General features: G+C 43.6%; 1 protein-coding gene across 1 annotated transcript in view; it reads left to right on the forward strand.

The window, feature by feature from the left end:
• The window catches only part of LOC118379418 (extracellular matrix organizing protein FRAS1-like), a 420,646-nt gene that overhangs the window by 253,005 nt on the left and 144,055 nt on the right, over positions 1 to 23,586 (forward strand). Inside the window, 10 exon segments of the mRNA XM_052479627.1 lie at positions 785 to 931; positions 1,210 to 1,356; positions 4,381 to 4,521; positions 4,879 to 5,019; positions 6,247 to 6,387; positions 8,581 to 8,686; positions 8,784 to 8,948; positions 9,856 to 9,940; positions 18,022 to 18,123; positions 18,369 to 18,587. Of these exon segments, the coding sequence (XP_052335587.1) occupies positions 785 to 931; positions 1,210 to 1,356; positions 4,381 to 4,521; positions 4,879 to 5,019; positions 6,247 to 6,387; positions 8,581 to 8,686; positions 8,784 to 8,948; positions 9,856 to 9,940; positions 18,022 to 18,123; positions 18,369 to 18,587 (1,394 nt within the window).

Consider the following 23,586-nt stretch of genomic DNA (forward strand, 5'->3'; position numbering starts at 1 on the left):
GTTAGGTTGTATTTAACCTATAAAAGGCTGGTGTTAGGTTGTATTTAACCTATAAAAGGCTGGTGTTAGGTTGTATTTAACCTATAAAAGGCTGGTGTTAGGTTGTATTTAACCTATAAAAGGCTGGTGTTAGGTTGTATTTAACCTATAAAAGGCTGGTGTTAGGTTGTATTTAACCTATAAAAGGCTGGTGTTAGGTTGTATTTAACCTATAAAAGGCTGGTGTTAGGTTGTATTTAACCTAGAAAAGGCTGGTGTTAGGTTGTATTTAACCTATAAAAGGCTGGTGTTAGGTTGTATTTAACCTATAAAAGGCTGGTGTTAGGTTGTATTTAACCTATAAAAGGCTGGTGTTAGGTTGTATTTAACCTATAAAAGGCTGGTGTTAGGTTGTATTTAACCTAGAAAAGGCTGGTGTTAGGTTGTATTTAACCTAGAAAAGGCTGGTGTTAGGTTGTATTTAACCTAGAAAAGGCTGGTGTTAGGTTCTATTTAACCTATAAAAGGCTGGTGTTAGGTTCTATTTAACCTTCCATACATTGGAAGGATGTAACTGTGTATACTGTTTATTCATTTCATTGTTCTGTAAAACTCTCAGAAATCCCAAAATGATACACATTTGTCTACACGGTTTATAGAGACCTGTCTGGAGAAAGAGCTGAAACGTCAACAATAAACAGGCTTCACTTACATCCCATCTTCTTGTTCTTCTGCATGGTTTTATTCCTGCCAATACATTGGATCATTACATTTCATTCCAGTCCTTGCTGTTTATTTCTCCCAGGATGCCATGCTTCCTGTGAGGGCTGCAGTGGGGAGGGGCCTCTGTCCTGTACTTCCTGTCCCGCCCCCAACTTTCTGTTGGCCTCAGGGCTGTGTGCCCCCACCTGCCCACTGGGTTACTATGCTGAAGGAGACAGACGCTGCAGAGGTAAAAAAAAAAAGAGTGTTTTCTGACTCCACCCAGGTTTTACAGACCTGTAGACTACATTTACCAGGCTAACATTGTTTATTGCCACTGTGTCCTGCTGGGGTTTTTGCATATGGGCCCTGTCTCTTCATCTCCATCTTTAACAGGTTTTACAGACCTGTAGACTACATTTACCAGGCTAACATTGTTTATTGCCACTGTGTCCTGCTGGGGTTTTTGCATATGGGCCCTGTCTCTTCATCTCCATCTTTAACATCATGATGAACGGTGTCCTTCAGCGTGTGGCAGCCAGTGTCTATCCTGTGAGACGGGAGGAGTGTGTACGTCGTGCCGTGACCCGGGCAAGGTTCTGATGTTCGGGGAGTGCCAGTACGACAGCTGTGCCCATCAGTACTACCTCAACACCACCATCCGCACTTGCAGAGGTACAGTAGGCCTGACAGTAACCCTAACCTTAACCCCAGCCCATAGAGACAGAACAGTACGACAGCTGTGCCCATCAGTACTACCTCAGAGGTAGAGGTACAGTAGGCCTGACAGTAACCCTAACCTTAACCCCAGCCCATAGAGACAGAACAGTATGACAGCTGTGCCCATCAGTACTACCTCAGAGGTAGTACAGTAGGCCTGACAGTAACCCTAACCTTAACCCCAGCCCATAGAGACAGAACAGTACGACAGCTGTGCACATCAGTACTACCTCAGAGGTAGAGGTACAGTAGGCCTGACAGTAACCCTAACCTTAACCCCAGCCCATAGAGACAGAACAGTATGACAGCTGTGCCCATCAGTACTACCTCAGAGGTAGTACAGTAGGCCTGACAGTAACCCTAACCTTAACCCCAGCCCATAGAGACAGAACAGTACGACAGCTGTGCACATCAGTACTACCTCAGAGGTAGAGGTAAAGTAGACCTACTGAACATCAGAGGTAGAAGGATTATGCTTTACATACATATTTCTAATCATCAAGGTATTAAAAAGCTCAAGATAGACTACAGTATATCTGGGTTAGTGGCACAAAGGAGAAATCCTCACCTAAATTCAGACAACAACAGCACCAACAACAACAGCAACAACAACACCAACATAAACGACAACAACAAAAACAGCAACAACATAAACAACAACATCAGCAGCAACAGCAACAACAACAACAGTGTTTTAGGAGAATATGACTGCTGTTTGCTAGCGGGCCTCAGCAGCTCCTTTATCTGTGGTGAAATAACGTAATCAGGTTTTTGTCAAGCAAAATCAGCTCCGCCCCTCAGGTATAAAAGCACTTCCCACTCTGCTGACAGAATTAAATAAGTACTACAGAGATGGAGGGAGTTTATTTCGTACCATTCAGGGAGCCGTGAAGAGGTGTGTGTGTTTTGTGTGTGCATATGTGCTTAAGGGTGTGTTTGCGTGTGTGTGTGTGCGAATTGCGTGCATGTGTGTGTGCGCATGCGTGAGTGAGTGTGTGTGTGTGTGAGTGTGCGCGTGTGTGTATGTGCGTGCGTGTGTGTGTGTGTGTGTGTGTGTGTGTGTGTGTGTGTGTGTGTGTGTGTGTGTGTGTGTGTGTGTGTGTGTGTGTGTGTGTGTGTGTGTGTGTGTGTGTGTGTGTGTGTGTGTGTGTGTGTGTGTGTGAGTGGTGGCTGGATAGTATCTCAGCAGGTGTTTCAACACAGCAGCCAGTCAGTCAATACAATCAACACTGTTTATCCCCTGAGCAAGTTACATACACACACACACACAACCTTGCTACCTGGAAGATCCCCTGGACCCTAGGTAAACCTGGCAAGGTAGAGAGACTGTGCAGCGATAGCTGGGGCAGTTGTGAGAGAGAGAGAGAAAAGGAGAGAGAGAGAGAAGGAGACAGAGAGAAGGAGAGAGAGAGAAGGAGACAGAGAGAGAGAGAGAGAGAGAGAGAGAGAGAGAGAGAGAGAGAGAGAGAGAGAGAGAGAGAGAGAGAGAGAGAAAAGGAGAGAGAGAGAGAGAGAGAGAGAGAGAGAGAGAGAGAGAGAGAGAGAGAAAAGGAGACAGAGAGAGAGAGAGAGAGAGAAAGAGAGAGAGAGAGAGAGAGAGAGAGAGAGAGAGAGAGAGAGAGAGAGAGAGAGAGAGAGAGAGAGAGAGAGAGAGAGAGAGAGAGAGAGAGAGAGAGAGAGAGAGAGAGAGAAGAGAGAGAGAGAAAAGGAGAGAGAGAGAGAGAGAGAGAGAGAAAAGGAGACAGAGAGAGAGAGAGAGAGAGAGAGAGGAGAGAGAGAGAGAGAGAGAGAGAGAGAGAGAGAGAGAGAGAGAGAGAGAGAGAGAGAAAAGGAGAGAGAGAGAAAAGGAGAGAGAGAAAGAGAGAGAGAAAAGGAGACAGATTGCTTCTCAGAGGTGTTGTTTTCGTTAAAGACTCCTGAGTTACAGTGTGTCAGCTGTCAGAACCGTCTGGCAGTGTTACATGCAGCCCCACTGCTCAGGCTTCAATAGGTGATGGTGTTGTGATGGGATTAGTCATTAGGACTTAGTCATCAGAACTTAATCATTAGGACTTTGTCATCAGGACTTAGTCATCAGGATTTAGTCATCAGAACTTAGTCATCAGGACTTAGTCATCAGGATTTAGTCATCAGGACTTAGTCATCAGAACTTAGTCATCAGGACTTAGTCATCAGGACTTAGTCATCAGGACTTAGTCATCAGGATTTAGTCATCAGAACTTAGTCATCAGGATTTAGTCATCAGAACTTATTCATCAGGACTTAGTCATCAGGACTTAGTCATCATAACTTAGTCATCAGTATTTAGTCATCAGGAGTTTAATAAGAATGTTTCTCAGGAGTCTGTTTTCACTTCCTCTTTTAGTCTGTCTCTCTGTCTCTGTCTCTCTCAATTCAATTCAAAGGGCTTTATTGGCATGGGAACACATGTTTACATTGCCAAAGCAAGTTAAATAGATAATAAACAAAAAGGGAAATAAGCAAGGAAAATAAACAATCAGAAAGTACGTTTGTAAAGAATATAGACATTTCAAATGTAATGTTATTGGGTGTATACAGTGCTGTAACAATGTGCAAATAGTTCAACCGATAAGTATACAATAGGTTGTTTTTACAATGGTGTTTCTGCTCCACTGGTTGCCCTTTTCTTGTGGCAACAGCTCACAAATCTTTCTGCTGAAGTGACACACTGTGGTATTTCACTTAATAGATATGGGAGTTTATCAAGATTGGATTTGTTTTCAAATTGTGGGCAGTGTGCACATAGCCTGTCTTCTCTTGAGAGCCAGGTCTGCCTACGGTGGCCTTCTCTCAATAGCAAGGCTGTGCTCACTGAGTCGGTCTCTCTCTTGCTCATTCTGACACTCTCTTTCTGTTTATCTGTTTCTGTCGATGTCTCTCTTTCTCTCCCCCTACTCTTCTCTCCTTTCTCTTCTTTCCTAACCCCTCCCTCCCTCCCTCCCTCCTTCCCTCCTCCAGAGTGTGATTGGAGCTGTAATGAGTGTGAGGGTCCTCTGCGTACAGATTGTCTACAGTGCATGGAAGGACACGTTCTTCAGGATGGACTCTGCACCCAGGGCTGCTCCCCAGGGTCCTACCAGAATGGGGAGAGATGCCTCAGTAAGTGCCTGAATAGAATGATTGTTTAACTTATTACATCTTTCAGTGTTGTCAGTTTTAAGTCAGTTTTACCTTCTAACCTGTGTTATGTTCTCTCTCATTGTCCCCTCTCTTATTCTGTCAATGTCCCCTCTCTTATTCTGTCAATGCCCCCTCTCTTATTCTGTCAATGTCCCCTCTCTTATTCTTTCAATGTCCCTCGTTTCTCTCTATCTCTCTCTCTCGCTCTCTCTCTGTCAATTTCTCTGTCCCTTTTCTCTCTCTATCAATGTCTCTATCCCCTCACTCTCTCTGTCAATGTCCATGTCCCCTCTCTCTCTCGGTCTCTCTCTCTCTCTCTTTCTATCTGTGCGCCAGGTTGTGATGAACACTGTGAAGTGTGCCACGGGCCAGGCCAGTGTGGGCGATGCCAGACTCCTTATTCCACCCTGCAGGGCCACTGTGTGTTGGAGTGTGGGAGGACATTCTTCTTGGACTCCTCTCTGAAGCTATGTACACGTAAGACTACACAGTAAATCAAAGAGAGTTGAAATCACAGAATAAAAACATAGTGTATGTAACTGGATTTGGATTGGGACTGAGTCACTTGAACTCTATTAAGAGTAGCCAGAGACAGGGAGTTAAATCCTTGTATCCACATATGTGGGAGGGACATTAATTGTCCACTGTTGCAGGTATATGTTTAGTTATTGTTTGTTTCAGTATCTGTGTTTAATCATGTACCTGGGCTATTTTTTAAATGTACTACTACACAATGATATAGAATATCCATTTTCCCTCAACTAACCTAATCTGTAAATGGTTGGATGTATTGCTACCGTTACCGAGGAGAAGGCTGTTCCTGTTTGTATAACAATAGTTCTCTCCTCCCTGCTCTGACATGCGTTCTGATTGTAAGTTGTGGGTGATGTGAACTTGCTGAAACAATCCTTCCTCATAAATGGATACCAATAGAGACTGGATGCAACCTTAAATGGGACCATATAAACCCCCAAATAGTGTTGAGTTTGACTCCGCAAGAGTTGAATTAACTCTTGCGATTATGTTGTGAGGGTAAACATTACTCAAAATAATTAACTCAAGAATATTGAACGACACTGCGGAGAGTTAAAAAAAATAAATAACATAGTTATTTTCAATGAATACCGTACAGAATGAAACGCAGTGACTCAGAGTTAAATATCAACATTAAATTGAGCATATATACCACTCTGTAAAAAATAACTCTGTTGCCAGAGTAAGTTTTACTCTTTTTAGACTGGGACCAAATGTTACTCTGTTGCCAGAGTGAGTTTTACTCTTTTTAGACTGGGACCAAATGTTACTCTGTGGCAGAGTGAGTTTTACTATTTTTAGACTGGGACCAAATGTTACTCTGTGGCAGAGTAACATTTTCTTCAATTAAGAGTTTACATTTACTCCATCATATTTTTACCGTGTAATCATTCACTCTATGCAGCTCTGTTTAGGTTTATTCAAACAACATATGCAGAGACATACATAAAACGTGATGTCATAATGATGTAAACGTAGAAAGATACACATAAGACTCTTCGTTTAGAACAAACAGGGTTTTTCAGTAGTTTTTTGTTAAGTCAAAAGTGTTTGTTTTTTTCTAGTTTCAGCCCAGTTACATACAGACCCTATTGAGGCTGTCAATCATCATAACTGACCTTCTTGTTAAGTCACACTTATTGTGTTGTTTCCTCTCTTCCTGTTAACCAGCATGCTCAGCTGACTGTGTGGAGTGTGAGGGGATGGGTCGCTGCACCGTGTGCAGACTAAACACTTACCTGAGAGATGGATACTGTACTCCAGACTGTGGAAACGGTTTCTATAGTGACAAGAAGAGCAGGACTTGCCATGGTAAGCTCTGGTGTATACATGTAGAGAAAACAGGAGAGGACCTAGTACCATGCCCTGGGCGACACCAGTAGACAGAACCGGAGAGGACCTAGTACCAAGCCCTGGGGGATACCAGTGTTGTGTCTCTGACTGATGACATTTTATGACATGCTATTTTATCAAATCGATCTCCTAACATTGAATTGATTACGTGATTGAATTAAACCATGCAACAATTAAACCACTAATAACTGGGGCACCACGGAAGCATTAATTTATATAGAGTGGTTATCTCCCGAATCCACTGTCTTAAAATCTGAAGATCTTTTTATATCAATAGCAGTCAATTATTAATAACCTCGATCGGTTATCTGCACAAACCCTAGCTTATAAATTGAATCATCAATACACAAATTGGCTTAATTATGTATCTACTGAAGACCTAAATAATCACACAAAATTACATATATATGTATATATATTTAGGATAGATCACACATCGATTACTAATCATGTCATAAAAAGCCCCTAGTGGGTTATCCCAGTATGACGGCTGGTTACACAAAGGAAGGGTGTTGGGTTTGAATGAAAGAGCCGGAAGACTGAGGGACAAAGGGACTGAATCTCTATCGGACCTTGAGAAGCTATGCTACCGTAAATACAGAATCTTATGCATTCTAATAACCGGCCATTCAGAAAATAAAAAATATATATATTTACTCTGCGCTGCACTTCGAAAGATGGGTCGAAGATGGATGACTGGTTTACCCAGCAGAAATCGCCATTGTCCTTTGAATAATCTTTCCGGTCAAAGTGTTGTAGAGCGGATACGTTGAAGTACCCTGTCGTTCTTCAGAGATTGTCGGTCCTTTACTAGGCCACGTATGTTTACAGCTGCAGCTGATAACTCGATGTCTAGGAGGTATCACTTCTTTAGTGAATAATCATTCATAGTTCATAACAAGTTGCCATAATCAACTCGTGCTGTATTCTGGTTCGTCTAGTCGAACTTCACCATTCCAGCGTGGTGATCACCACCTCTACATTGAAATTAGCCCTTTTAAATGTATCGACTCCAGTTCTCACGTCATCAGGAACTAAAGTTGACTTCCGTCAACGGGCTTTTGTACTGGGGGAGAGAAGGGCGTGTTTCATAGTTCTCAAAAAAAGTCTGTTCACTTGGGCGTGACCACTGAGTGAGCATAAGTTTACTTATGAAAACAATTCTCTCATTTAGAAGCTAAAATTACATTTAATCTTTTCACAAATAGTTTCATATTTAAACATTTAAATTGCACAGCAATTCCATGTGAATAGAATGTGTAGACTTTCCAAGATACAATTGATGTTGTCCTGTCATCAGATATAATGTCCCAGACGACAACTGATCTGACAGAATATTATTTAAGTACCAACGGACACTTTCAACTGGTTGAGAAAGAGAGATATTGTTCCATTCCCCAACCTTTTGATGTTACCATACTCTCTCTATGTTAGCAAAGGGCTTTCCAAGAGTCCATTCTGAGTGGAGAGAAAAGGGGAAAATGTATTTATGGGGAGGTCATAAACCTCACCCAACAGAGCAATGTCATGGCACCAGTTGGGGGACATTAAAGAGGACCTAGTACAGAGCCCTGGGGGACACCAGTAGTGAGACATTAAAGAGGACCTAGCACATAGCCCTGGAGGACACCAGTAGTGGGACATTAAAGAGGACCTAGTACAGAACCCTGGGGACACCAATAGTGAGAAATTAAAGAGGACCTAGTACAGAGCCCTGGGGGACACCAGTAGTGGGACATTAAACATGACCTAGTACAGAGCCCTGGAGGACACCAGTAGTGAGACATTTAAGGGGACCTAGTACAGAGCCCTGGAGGACACCAGTAGTGAGACATTTAAGGGGACCTAGTACAGAGCCCTGGGGAACACCAATAGCGAGACATTAAAGAGGACCTAGTACAGAGCCCTGGGGAACATGAGTAGTGATACATTAAAGAGGACCTAGTACAGAGCCCTGGGGGACGCCAATAATGTGACAGAACATTTATTCATTCATTGTAACCTTATCGTAGGACACTCGGGACTCTTATCTCCCTCTCTCCTTTTCTTCCTCCCTCTTCTACCATCCCTCTCTTTCTTGCTCTTTCCCCCTCCCTCCCTCCCCCCTCCCTACCTCTTCCCTCTGCTTATTAATTTACTCCCTCCATCCAGCTAACAGCCAGCCCCCAACCCTGCATATCAGTAGCTCTCTGCTGGTACCAATTGGAGGGACTAAACCCCTGGACTCAACCATACTCTCTGCCCAGGATCAAGACAGGTAGGAGACTGAACTAAATTTACCCTACCCTTCTCTCTGCTAAAAGTATGATCTGTGATATTTATCAAATTATTTTGATGTAATGTTGACCTGCCAGCCCTCCAGAGAGCTTGGTCTTCCAGCTGCTGCAGCCCCCTGCTACAGGCCGTATGGTTGTCCTAGAGGGGGGCAGGGAGATAGAGATGTCCCGAGACGACACCTTCTCCTGGGCACAGCTACAGAGCAGACAGGTCCGCTTCACTCACGACAAGGACCAGGCCAAGTGAGTATACTGAGAAAGAAATGTCTCTCCATCTCAATATATGTTTCTTCCTTTCTTTTTCCTCTCTCCATCTCTCTCTCTCTCTCTCTCTCTCTCTCTCTCTCTCTCTCTCTCTCTCTCTCTCTCTCTCTCTCTCTCTCTCTCTCTGTCTCTCTCTCTCTCTCTCTCTGTCTCTCTCTCTCTCTCTCTCTCTCTCTCTCTGTCTCTCTCTCTCTCTCTCTCTCTCTCTCTCTCTCTCTCTCTCTCTCTCTCTCTCTCTCTCTCTCTCTCTCTCTCTCTCTCTCTCTCTCTCTCTCTCTCTCTGTCTCTGTCTCTGTCTCTCTCTCTCTGTCTCTCTCTCTCTGTCTCTCTCTCTCTCTCTCTCTCTCTCTCTGTCTCTCTCTCTGTCTCTCTCTCTCTCTCTCTCTCTCTCTCTCTCTCTCTGTCTCTCTCTCTCTCTCTCTCTGTCTCTCTCTCTCTGTCTCTCTCTCTCTCTCTCTCTCTCTCTCTCTCTCTCTCTCTCTCTCTCTCTCTCTCTCTCTCTCTCTCTCTCTCTCTCTCTCTCTCTCTCTCTCTCTCTCTCTCTCTCTCTCTCTCTCTCTCTCTCTCTCTCTCTCTCTCTCTCTCTCTCTCTCTCTGTCTCTCTCTCTCTCTCTCTCTCTCTCTCTCTCTCTCTCTCTCTCTGTCTCTGTCTCTGTCTCTGTCTCTCTCTCTCTCTCTCTCTCTCTCTCTCTCTGTCTCTCTCTCTCTCTCTCTCTCTCTCTCTCTGTCTCTCTCTCTCTGTCTCTCTCTCTCTCTCTCTCTCTCTCTCTCTCTCTCTCTCTCTCTCTCTCTCTCTCTCTCTCTCTCTCTCTCTCTCTCTGTCTCTCTCTCTCTGTCTCTTTCTGTCTCTAATGTGTGTATGTATTGTGTCGTTGCATTGTTCCAGGAGTGGACAGTTCACCCTGCGTGTAGCTGACCCCCAGCTCTTTTCCCAACCAGAGACCATTCAGGTCCAGGCAGTGTCGATGCAGGTACAATATACAACACCCACACAATTGTATTGACACCTACAATAAGTGCCTTGGTTGCCCAAATATGAACCTTGCCCTGCCTCGTTCATAACCAGAGCAACCCTACCCTGCCTCATTCATAAACACAGAGGAAGGCTAGCCTAGCCCTCCTCGCATGTTTCAGAGGGGATTTCTAAATGATTGTCGGATTGTAGCTTAGCGCTTAGCACGCTAGCATGTTGTGGCATGCAGTAGTAGGCACCCATAGTCAGTATGCAACCAGCCATGTCCAATGATGCTGTTTCACCCCTAGCTCTGCAGCTAGGCATGACTCCCCAGCCACAACAAGGTGTGTGCGTATACATTGAAAAATAAAACATATTTATTTATTTAATCTTTACTTAACTAGGCAAGTCAGTAAAGAACAGATTCTTACTTTAAATGTAAATGTACTTGCAATGACAGCCTATATTGAATTGCAAAGACCAGAGCTCTCTGGGGCTGCATCCCAAGGTAACCGTATACATAATTTAACATGGCATTACACCACTCTGGTCTGAAGGGGCAACGGTAAACATGATTTAACATGGTATTACACCACTCTGGTCTGAAGGGGCAACGGTAAACATGATTTAACATGGTATTACACCACTCTGGGCTGAAGGGGCAACGGTAAACATGATTTAACATGGTATTACACCACTCTGGTCTGAAGGGGCAACGGTAAACATGATTTAACATGGTATTACACCACTCTGGGCTGAAGGGGCAACGGTAAACATGGCATTATGTCAGGACCCGGTTATGAACCCGGGTCTCCGGAGTGAGAAACAGTCACTTATTAACCAACTGAGCCACGAATAGTCGGCAGAACCCAGAAGATGAGGCAGACACAGCAGTACTTGAGACGGTGTATTTAATGAAGTAAAAAAGTGAAGTCCTTCAGGAAAACATGTAACTCCACAACCTCAAAAGGAATTCCACAAGAACAAAGGTAATCCTCCAAGACAAAAAGGTAAATCCACAAGGTGGTAGGTATAGCATAAAAAGCCTCAAAAGATACTCAAAAATAAACAAACAAGAACAAAAAACAGAATTCCACAAGAGAGTCCACCGGGATCAACAAGAGTTCACAGATTACTAGGGCTGGGTGCTAACATACAAACACAGAGCAAAGAACTGGGGAAAACTAAGGGTTTAAATACAATCAGGGGAAATGAGGCACAGGTGCAAATAATAATGGGGATCAAGGGAAAACAAAAGGTCAAAAAGCACAATGGGGGCATCTAGTGACCAAAAACCGGAACAACCCTGGCCAAATCCTGACACATTACACCACTCTGGTCTGAAGGGGCAACGGTAAACATGATTTAACATGATATTACACCACTCTGGTCTGAAGGGGCAACGATAAACATGATTTAACATGGTATTACACCACTCTGGTCTGAAGGGGCAACGGTAAACATGATTTAACATGATATTACACCACTCTGGTCTGAAGGGGCAACGGTAAACATGATTTAACATGATATTACACCACTCTGGTCTGAAGGGGCAACGATAAACATGATTTAAACATTGATTTAACATGATATTACACCACTCTGGTCTGAATGATTTAACATGGGGTCAACGGTAAACATGATTTAACATGATATTACACCACTCTGGTCTGAAGGGGCAACGGTAAACATGATTTAACATGGTATTACACCACTCTGGTCTGAAGGGGCAACGGTGTGCCTAATTTTGCAGGGCGTAGAGCTGTACAGTTACACCACTGAAAGGGAGACCAATAAATCAAACTTCCTTTGTGATGTATTCCCTCCTTACCTCATCCCCAGGCTATAGTGCACAGTATATACCAGGCTATAGCACACAGTATACACCAGGCTATAGTACACAGTATACACCATGCTATAGTACACAGTATACACCAGGCTATAGTACACAGTATACACCAGGCTATAGCACACAGTATACACCAGGCTATAGTACACAGTATACACCAGGCTATAGTACACAGTATACACCAGGCTATAGTACACAGTATACACCATGCTATAGTACACAGTATACACCAGGCTATAGTACACAGTATACACCAGGCTATAGTACACAGTATACACCAGGCTATAGTACACAGTATACACCAGGCTATAGTGCACAGTATATACCAGGCTATAGCACACAGTATACACCAGGCTATAGTACACAGTATACACCAGGCTATAGTACACAGTATACACCAGGCTATAGTACACAGTATACACCAGGCTACAGTACACATTATACACCAGGCTATAGTACACAGTATACACCAGGCTATAGTACACAGTATACACCAGGCTATAGTACACAGTGTACACCAGGCTACAGTACACAGTATACATCAGGCTATAGTACACAGTGTACACCAGGCTACAGTACACAGTATACACCAGGCTATAGTACACAGTATACACCAGGCTATAGTACACAGTATACACCAGGCTATAGTACACAGTGTACACCAGGCTACAGTACACAGTATACATCAGGCTATAGTACACAGTGTACACCAGGCTACAGTACACAGTATACATCAGGCTATAGTACACAGTGTACACCAGGCTACAGTACACAGTATACACCAGGCTATAGTACACAGTATACACCAGGCTATAGTACACAGTATACACCAGGCTATAGTACACAGTATACACCAGGCTACAGTACACATTATACACCAGGCTATAGTACACAGTGTACACCAGGCTACAGTACACAGTATACACCAGGCTATAGTACACAGTGTACACCAGGCTACAGTACACAGTATACATCAGGCTATAGTACACAGTGTACACCAGGCTATAGTACACAGTATACACCAGGCTATAGTACACAGTGTACACCAGGCTACAGTACACAGTATACACCAGGCTATAGTACACAGTGTACACCAGGCTACAGTACACATTATACACCAGGCTATAGTACACAGTATACACCAGGCTATAGTACACATTATACACCAGGCTATAGTACACAGTGTACACCAGGATACAGTACACAGTATACACCAGGCTATAGTACACAGTATACACCAGGCTACAGTACACAGTATACATCAGGCTATAGTACACAGTATATACCAGGCTATAGTACACAGTGTACACCAGGCTACAGTACACAGTATACATCAGGCTATAGTACACAGTGTATGCCAGGCTATAGTACACAGTGTATACCAGGCTACAGTACACAGTATACATCAGGCTATAGTACACAGTGTATGCCAGGCTGTAGTACACAGTGTATACCAGGCTACAGTACACAGTATACATCAGGCTATAGTACACAGTGTACACCAGGCTACAGTACACAGTATACACCAGGCTATAGTACACAGTATACATCAGGCTACAGTACACAGTATACATCAGGCTATAGTACACAGTGTACACCAGGCTACAGTACACAGTGTACACCAGGCTACAGTACACAGTATACATCAGGCTATAGTACACAGTGTATGCCAGGCTATAGTACACAGTGTCTACCAGGCTACAGTACACAGTATACATCAGGCTATAGTACACAGTGTATGCCAGGCTATAGTACACAGTGTATACCTGGCTACAGTACACAGTATACATCAGGCTATAGTACACAGTGTACACCAGGCTACAGTACACAGTATACACCAGGCTATAGTACACAGTATACATCAGGCTACAGTACACAGTATACATCAGGCTATAGTACACAGTGTACACCAGGCTACAGTACACAGTGTACACCAGGCTACAGTACACAGTATACATCAGGCTATAGTACACAGTGTATGCCAGGCTATAGTACACAGTGTATACCAGGCTACAGTACACAGTATACATCAGGCTATAGTACACAGTGTATGCCAGGCTGTAGTACACAGTGTATACCAGGCTACAGTACACAGTATACATCAGGCTATAGTACACAGTGTATGCCAGGCTGTAGTACACAGTGTATACCAGGCTACAGTACACAGTATACATCAGGCTATAGTACACAGTGTATACCAGGCTATAGTACACAGTATACACCAGGCTATAGTACACAGTGTACACCAGGCTATAGTACACAGTGTACACCAGGCTATAGTACACAGTGTATACCAGGCTATAGTACACAGTATACACCAGGCTATAGTACACAGTATACACCAGGCTATAGTACACAGTGTACATCAGGCTATAGTACACAGTATACACCAGGCTATAGTACACAGTGTACATCAGGCTATAGTACACAGTATACACCAGGCTATAGTACACAGTGTACACCAGGCTACAGTACACAGTATACATCAGGCTATAGTACACAGTGTATGCCAGGCTATAGTACACAGTGTATACCAGGCTACAGTACACAGTATACATCAGGCTATAGTACACAGTGTATGCCAGGCTGTAGTACACAGTGTATACCAGGCTACAGTACACAGTATACATCAGGCTATAGTACACAGTGTATGCCAGGCTGTAGTACACAGTGTATACCAGGCTACAGTACACAGTATACATCAGGCTATAGTACACAGTGTATACCAGGCTATAGTACACAGTGTACACCAGGCTATAGTACACAGTGTACACCAGGCTATAGTACACAGTGTACACCAGGCTATAGTACACAGTATACACCAGGCTATAGTACACAGTGTACATCAGGCTATAGTACACAGTGTACACCAGGCTATAGTACACAGTGTACATCAGGCTATAGTACACAGTGTACACCAGGCTATAGTACACAGTGTATACCAGGCTACAGTACACAGTATACATCAGGCTATAGTACACAGTGTATACCAGGCTACAGTACACAGTATACATCAGGCTATAGTACACAGTGTATGCCAGGCTATTACAGACATCAGTGGTGGAAAAAGTCATACTTGAGTAAAAGTATAGATACCTTAATAGAAAGTTACTCAAGTAAAAGTGAAAGTCACCCAGTAAAATATTACTTGAGTAAAAGTCAAAAAGTATTTGGTTTAAAATATACTTAACTATCAAAAGTAAAAGTTTAAATAATTTAAAATTCCTTAATTTAAAAATCGAATCAAATCAAAAATTGTATTGGTCACATACACATGGTTAGCCGACAGTGCAGTAATATCTAACAAGTAATCTAACAATTTGGCCTTCCTGTGACATCGGGTGCTGTAGGTGTCAAGGGCAGGTAGTTTGCCCCCGGTGATGTGCTGTGTAGACCTCACTACCCTCTGGAGAGCCTTGCGGTTGAGGGCGGAGCAGTTGCCGTACCAGGCGGTGATACGGCCCGACAGGATGCTCTCAATTGTGCATCTGTAAAAGTTTGTCAGGGTTTTAGGTGACAAGCCACATTTCTTCAGCCTCCTGAGGTTGCGCTGTTGCGCCTTCTTCACCACCCTTTCAGTTTGTCTGTATGTTGTGTACGCCCAGGAACTTAAAACTTTCCATGTAAAAGTTGTCCAAAATATAAATAATAACGTAAAGTACAGATACACCCCAAAAAACGACTTAAGTAGTACTTTAAAGTATTTTTACTTAAGTAAGTTACACCGCTGTGTATCAGGCTATTATACACAGCGCATTAAAAGGCTGATACATTATCAATTTAAATTTGGCCCCAGTGGGAGTGACCTTACTGAGTAAAGTATCTGTCTAGTAAAAGGTCTAATTCATACGTTTTTATCTCAATATCAAATCATTTCTGGGGAAAAAGTAATACCTTACTTTGATTGTTTTCAATTGAAATGTTCAAGAAGGAACAAAAATAACTTCTTAGCCAAGAACAATTTCACAAGCGATAATTTTGACTGGGGGGCATAATGGGAGGAGCCTAACGGGGGAGTCTAATGGGAGGAGCCTGACGGGGGAGTCTAATGGGAGGAGCCTGACGGGAGGAGCCTGACGGGGGAGTCTAATGGGAGGAGCCTGACGGGGGAGCCTAATGGGAGGAGCCTAATGGGAGGAGCCTGACGGGGGGAGCCTGACGGGGGTAGCCTAAATGGGAGGAGCCTAACCGGAGGAGCCTAACCGGAGGGGCCTAACGGGAGGGGCCTAACGGGAGGGGCCTAATGGGAGGGGCCTAATGGGAAGAGCCTAACGGGAGGAACCTAATGGGAGGAGCCTAATGGGAGGGATATGTAACCTTCAAACAAAGAGGTTTGAAACTCTTTGCCTATTAACTAATACCTTAATCTGTTGTGGACAGACAACGACAACATAATGGTACCATAGGTATGTCATGATATAACGATCAGCATTAGTTCTGGTGCTTTGGACCAATCAGAATTTCAGGAAGGGAGGGCACATTTAGACCATAGACTTGCCTGTAAAAAGATGGAGCTCTTTGTTCTGGGTCCGGTCCTCAATCTATCTCTTCTCTTAACACGTATGGGCCCAGAACTTAATCAAATTTAATACAATTTAGTCGTACTGGGTTAACTGAGATTATGCAATTCAAAACTTCATCCCACCAAAACAAAACAGCTCTTACACTAAAAGGGCATTCACAATTTCACAGTATAATTCCAACCTCATAGTGTGAAAATATAAAACACAGATAAATCAAGTTTTTGGACTGCACTGGACCTTTAAATGTAGAGAATCCCATGACTGCGAGGCGTGGATCTGTTGTTATGGTATGCTATCGTACGGGGGGAATGTGCTGTGGGAGATGATTGGTTGGACGATTAAGCCAATGCGTCGTGAGTTTTCTCCCTGTCTTTCCGTATCGGCTAACGAAGGCCACGTTTATCCATCAGTCTGGAAATGGGATTAATTCACTCCTGATAAATGTTCGGCAGTTTGGCAGAGGCCAATTTAAATGAGTGACTGCTGTTGGAGTTGGCGCCTTATTGTAAGATGTGCCTGACTGTACCTATAACACACAGATACAGCACAGTGAGAAACGTTTCATTTAACTCCCCTCCGAGTAGGCGGTCTTCCGCTCTGACGCTCGCTAAATGAGAGAGAGAGAGAGAGAGAGATCACCACTTAAACCCGTTGTACGCTGGTGCCATCGTGTGTAACAGCTCAGGTAGCCTTTTCTTAAGTAGGGATAATAGCTTCACCTTGTGTTCTGTTATATCAACAGCCAGGCTGACAGCTGGCAGAGGATTGACCATGTTTCACCACTGTGGAAATATGTACTTTTACAATTTGAGTAATTTAAGCAGACACTTATCCAGTGGGACTTAATAGTCAGTGCAATCAACTAAGTACTAACTATGGGAAAACGACCACGCATATCGCTGTCATTTCAAGTATGGCCTTCTTTGAATGTCAGACAGATAGTGATCAGAATGTGTTCTCGTAACGGTAGGGGCCTCTCTGAGATGGTTCTGCCATCCCTCCGGTTTCACCACCTTCAATATAGTGTCGGAATGTTGGCCCTTGTTTTAGAATCGGGGCCAGTTCTGTTGCTGGCGATGTTCTGCCGTTCCTTATCTAATTCAGTTTTACAGTTGAGTACGACGGAGACAGAGTGCTACAGGAATTATATTCCTCTATGTTCAGAGGAGTTATCCGGCGCCGACAGAGATGGCCGCCTCGCTTCGCGTTCCTAGGAAACTATGCAGTTTTTTTGTTTTTTTAATTGTTAGTTAGATTACTTGTTGGTTATTACTGCATTGTCGGAACTAGAAGCACAAGCATTTCGCTACACTCGCATTAACATCTGCTAACCATGTGTATGTGACAAATAAAATGTGATTTGATTTGTTTTAATACCCAATTAAAATGAAACACTCTGTCAATTCAGTACTAGGGTTAAAAGAAAATTCATACATCTATACAGTAACATAATAGTATTCTGATTAGTCAGTCCTGATTGAAATGTATACATAATTAGTCATTATCGATAAAAAAATCCCTTAACACAGAGTTCACCTCTTCTCCACCTAATTCTGGTTAAATGTTTTGTGCAGCCCCTCTCCCATTTCAACTATCAAGTCCAGAAATGTTTTCACTCCTGTGTTTAGGGACAATTTCTTTGTTATCTAAAAGAACAATGAGTAACGCTTTGTAAAAGGTCTAAATCAGTGAATCGTAACTCTGCTTCCCTCACCTGTCACACAGCCCCCACAGATTCTTACCAACAATCCTGTGCTGGTGGACGGAGGGGAGACGGCGATCATCTCCAAGGCCGTGCTTCAGATCGACGACCCAGACAACCCTCAGGTGTGTGTGTCTGTCTGTGTGTGTGTGTGTGTGTGTGTGTGTGTGTGTGTGTGTGTGTGTGTGTGTGTGTGTGTGTGTGTGTGTGTGTGTGTGTGTGTGTGTGTGTGTGTGTGTGTGTGTGTGTGTGTGTGTGTGTGTGTGTGTGCATGTATATCTGTCTGTGTGTGTGTGTATGCATGTATATCTGTCTGTCTGTGTGTGTGTGTGTGTCTAAGCATCCCCTTGTGTGTGCCTCTTCCTCGCAGGATGTCCTGGTCATGGTTCTGGACCCGCCCCAACATGGCCGCCTGACCCGTCTCAATGGCGACCTGGCGCTGAGCCAGTTCAAGATGGAGGAGTTGTCACGGGAACAGGTGCAGTATGTCCATGATGGGTCGCCAGGGCAACGGGACAGGATGCTGCTACAGGTCAACGATGGAAACAGCTACCAGAACATTCTAATGCAGATCAGCATTACTCAGAAGGTAGGAGGGAGGGAGGGAGGGAGGGAGGGAGGGAGGGAGGAGGGAGGGAGGGAGGGAGGGAGGGAGGGAGGGAGGGAGGGAGGGAGGAGAGAGAGAGAAAGAAAGAAAGAAAGAAAGAAAGAAAGAAAGAAAGAAAGAAAGAAAGAAAGAAAGAAAGAAAGGAGGGAGAGAGAAAGAAGGAAGGAAGGAAGGAAGGATTGTATGTTTTTATGTAACACCCAATGCCCCCGTGTGAAAAAGTAATTGCCCCCTTATACTCAATAACTGGTTGTGCCACCTTTAGCTGCTATGACTCCAACCAAACACTTCCTGTAGTTGTTGATCAGTCTCTCACGTTGCTGTGGAGAGACTGTATACCAGTAACTCTTCCATGCAGAACTGCTGGACCCAAGCAACATTTATGGGTTTTCAAGCCTGAACTGCTCATTTCAAGTCCTGCCACAACATCCCAATTAGGATTAGGTCTGGACTTTGACTAAGCCAATCCAAAGCTTCAAATGGGTTGCTTTTTTAGTCATTTTCATGTAGACGTGGTTGTGTGTTTTGGATCATTGTCTTGCTGCATGACCCAACTGCACTTCAGCTTCAGTTCACAGACTGATGTTCTGACATTCTCCTGTATAATTCTCTGAAACAGAGCAGAATTCATGGTTTCGTTCTATTAAGGCGACTTGTCCAGGTCCTTAGGCAGTAAGGCGTCCCCAAACCATCTCTAAATATTCCATACGTAATCTGGGGCAGTTGTGGGATGTGATAAATCCCAAATGAACCCAACAACTCACATCAAAAACACTTTTAAAATCAATGAAGCTGGTACAACAGATGAGAAGGTTTAGGTTAAAATGTCGATCAACTATTGGGCTGTTTCTTCACATTATAAGTGAAGCAGTAGGCTATAGCAGTAGGCTATAGCAGTAAGCTATAGCAGTAGGCTAGCAGTAGGCTAGCAGTAGGCTATAGCAGTAGGCTAGCAGTAGGCTATAGCAGTAGGCTATAGCAGTAAGCTAGCAGTAGGCTATAGCAGTAGGCTAGCAGTAGGCTATAGCAGTAGGCTATAGCAGTAAGCTAGCAGTAGGCTATAGCAGTAGGCTAGCAGTAGGCTATAGCAGTAGGCTATAGCAGTAGGATATAGCAGTAGGCTATAGCAATAGGCTTTAGCAGTAGGCTATAGCAGTAGGCTATAGCAGTAGGCTAGCAGTATGCTAGCAGTAGGCTATAGCAGTAGGCTAGCAGTATGCTAGCAGTAGGCTATAGCAGTAGGCTAGCAGTAGGCTATAGCAGTAGGCTATAGCAGTAGGCTATAGCAGTAGGCTAGCAGTATGCTATAGCAGTAGGCTAGTAGTAGGCTATAGCAGTAGGATATAGCAGTAGGATATAGCAGTAGGCTATAGCAGTAGGCTATAGCAGTAGGCTAGCAGTAGGCTATAGCAGTAGGCTATAGCAGTAGGCTATAGCAGTAGGCTAGCAGTAGGCTATAGCAGTAGGCTATATCAGTAGGCTATATCAGTAGGCTATAGCAGTAGGCTAGCAGTATGCTATAACAGTAGGCTATAGCAGTAGGCTATAGCAGTAGGCTAGCAGTAGGCTATAGCAGTAGGCTAGCAGTATGCTATAACAGTAGGCTATAGCAGTAGGCTATAGCAGTAGGCTAGCAGTAGGCTATAGCAGTAGGCTAGCAGTATGCTATAACAGTAGGCTATAGCAGTAGGCTATAGCAGTAGGCTAGCAGTAGGCTATAGCAGTAGGCTATAACAGTAGGCTATCGCAGTAGGCTATAGCAGTAGGCTATAGCAGTAGGCTATAACAGTAGGCTATAGCAGTAGGCTATAGCAGTAGGCTAGCAGTATGCTATAACAGTAGGCTATAACAGTAGGCTATAGCAGTAGGCTATAGCAGTAGGCTATAGCAGTAGGCTATAGCAGTAGGCTAGCAGTATGCTATAACAGTAGGCTATAACAGTAGGCTATAGCAGTAGGCTATAGCAGTAGGCTATAGCAGTAGGCTATAGCAGTAGGCTATAGCAGTAGGCTATAACAGTAGGCTATAGCAGTAGGCTATAACAGTAGGCTATAGCAGTAGGCTATAACAGTAGGCTATAGCAGTAGGCTATAGCAGTAGGCTATAACAGTAGGCTAACAGTAGGCTATAACAGTAGGCTATAGCAGTAGGCTATAACAGTAGGCTATAGCAGTAGGCTATAGCAGTAGGCTATAGCAGTAGGCAGTATGCTATAACAGTAGGCTATAGCAGTAGGCTATAGCAGTAGGCTATAGCAGTAGGCTAGCAGTAGGCTATAACAGTAGGCTATAGCAGTAGGCTATAGCAGTAGGCTAGCAGTATGCTATATAACAGTAGGCTATAGCAGTAGGCTATAGCAGTAGGCTATAGCAGTAGGCTATAGCAGTAGGCTATAGCAGTAGGCTATAGCAGTAGGCTATAGCAGTAGGCTAGCAGTATGCTATATAACAGTAGGCTATAGCAGTAGGCTATACAGTAGGCTATAGCAGTAGGCTATGCTAGTAGGCTATAGCAGTAGGCTAGCAGTATGCTATAACAGTAGGCTATAGCAGTAGGCTAGCAGTATGCTATAACAGTAGGCTATAGCAGTAGGCTAGCAGTATGCTATAACAGTAGGCTATAGCAGTAGGCTAGCAGTATGCTATAACAGTAGGCTATAGCAGTAGGCTAGCAGTATGCTATAATAGTAGGCTATAGCAGTAGGCTAGCAGTATGCTATAACAGTAGGCTATAGCAGTAGGCTAGCAGTATGCTATAACAGTAGGCTATAGCAGTAGGCTAGCAGTATGCTATAACAGTAGGCTATAGCAGTAGGCTAGCAGTATGCTATAACAGTAGGCTATAGCAGTAGGCTAGCAGTATGCTATAATAGTAGGCTATAGCAGTAGGCTAGCAGTATGCTATAACAGTAGGCTATAGCAGTAGGCTAGCAGTATGCTATAATAGTAGGCTATAGCTAGGCTAGCAGTATGCTATAATAGTAGGCTATAGCAGTAGGCTATAAGCAGTAGGCTATAGCAGTAGGCTATAGCAGTAGGCTATAGCAGTAGGCTATAGCAGGCTATAACAGTAGGCTATAGCAGTAGGCTAGCAGTATGCTATAACAGTAGGCTATAGCAGTAGGCTAGCAGTATGCTATAACAGTAGGCTATAGCAGTAGGCTAGCAGTATGCTATAACAGTAGGCTATAGCAGTAGGCTAGCAGTATGCTATAATAGTAGGCTATAGCAGTAGGCTAGCAGTATGCTATAACAGTAGGCTATAGCAGTAGGCTAGCAGTATGCTATAACAGTAGGCTATAGCAGTAGGCTAGCAGTATGCTATAACAGTAGGCTATAGCAGTAGGCTAGCAGTATGCTATAACAGTAGGCTATAGCAGTAGGCTAGCAGTATGCTATATGCTATAACAGTAGGCTATAGCAGTAGGCTAGCAGTATGCTATAACAGTAGGCTATAGCAGTAGGCTAGCAGTATGCTATAACAGTAGGCTATAGCAGTAGGCTAGCAGTATGCTATAACAGTAGGCTATAGCAGTAGGCTAGCAGTATGCTATAACAGTAGGCTATAGCAGTAGGCTAGCAGTATGCTATAACAGTAGGCTATAGCAGTAGGCTAGCAGTATGCTATAATAGTAGGCTATAGCAGTAGGCTAGCAGTATGCTATAACAGTAGGCTATAGCAGTAGGCTAGCAGTATGCTATAACAGTAGGCTATAGCAGTAGGCTAGCAGTATGCTATAACAGTAGGCTATAGCAGTAGGCTAGCAGTATGCTATAACAGTAGGCTATAGCAGTAGGCTAGCAGTATGCTATATAGTAGGCTATAGCAGTAGGCTAGCAGTATGCTATAACAGTAGGCTATAGCAGTAGGCTAGCAGTATGCTATAACAGTAGGCTATAGCAGTAGGCTAGCAGTATGCTATAATAGTAGGCTATAGCAGTAGGCTAGCAGTATGCTATAACAGTAGGCTATAGCAGTAGGCTAGCAGTATGCTATAACAGTAGGCTATAGCAGTAGGCTAGCAGTATGCTATAACAGTAGGCTATAGCAGTAGGCTAGCAGTATGCTATAACAGTAGGCTATAGCAGTAGGCTAGCAGTATGCTATAATAGTAGGCTATAGCAGTAGGCTAGCAGTATGCTATAACAGTAGGCTATAGCAGTAGGCTAGCAGTATGCTATAATAGTAGGCTATAGCAGTAGGCTAGCAGTATGCTATAACAGTAGGCTATAGCAGTAGGCTAGCAGTATGCTATAAAAATATAACAGTAGGAAAAGCACTGTATGCTATAACAGTAGGCTATAGCAGTAGGCTAGCAGTATGCTATAATAGTAGGCTATAGCAGTAGGCTAGCAGTATGCTATAACAGTAGGCTATAGCAGTAGGCTAGCAGTATGCTATAACAGTAGGCTATAGCAGTAGGCTAGCAGTATGCTATAACAGTAGGCTATAGCAGTAGGCTAGCAGTATGCTATAACAGTAGGCTATAGCAGTAGGCTAGCAGTATGCTATAACAGTAGGCTATAGCAGTAGGCTAGCAGTATGCTATAATAGTAGGCTATAGCAGTAGGCTAGCAGTATGCTATAATAGTAGGCTATAGCAGTAGGCTAGCAGTATGCTATAACAGTAGGCTATAGCAGTAGGCTAGCAGTATGCTATAACTAGTAGGCTATAGCAGTAGGCTAGCAGTATGCTATAACAGTAGGCTATAGCAGTAGGCTAGCAGTATGCTATAATAGTAGGCTATAGCAGTAGGCTAGCAGTATGCTATAATAGTAGGCTATAGCAGTAGGCTAGCAGTATGCTATAACAGTAGGCTATAGCAGTAGGCTAGCAGTATGCTATAATAGTAGGCTATAGCTAGGCTAGCAGTATGCTATAATAGTAGGCTATAGCAGTAGGCTAGCAGTATGCTATAACAGTAGGCTATAGCAGTAGGCTAGCAGTATGCTATGCTATAGCAGTAGGCTAGCAGTATGC

Source organism: Oncorhynchus keta, chromosome 25 (genome assembly GCF_023373465.1).
Source record: "Oncorhynchus keta strain PuntledgeMale-10-30-2019 chromosome 25, Oket_V2, whole genome shotgun sequence".
NCBI classification, from domain to species: Eukaryota; Metazoa; Chordata; class Actinopteri; order Salmoniformes; family Salmonidae; genus Oncorhynchus; species Oncorhynchus keta.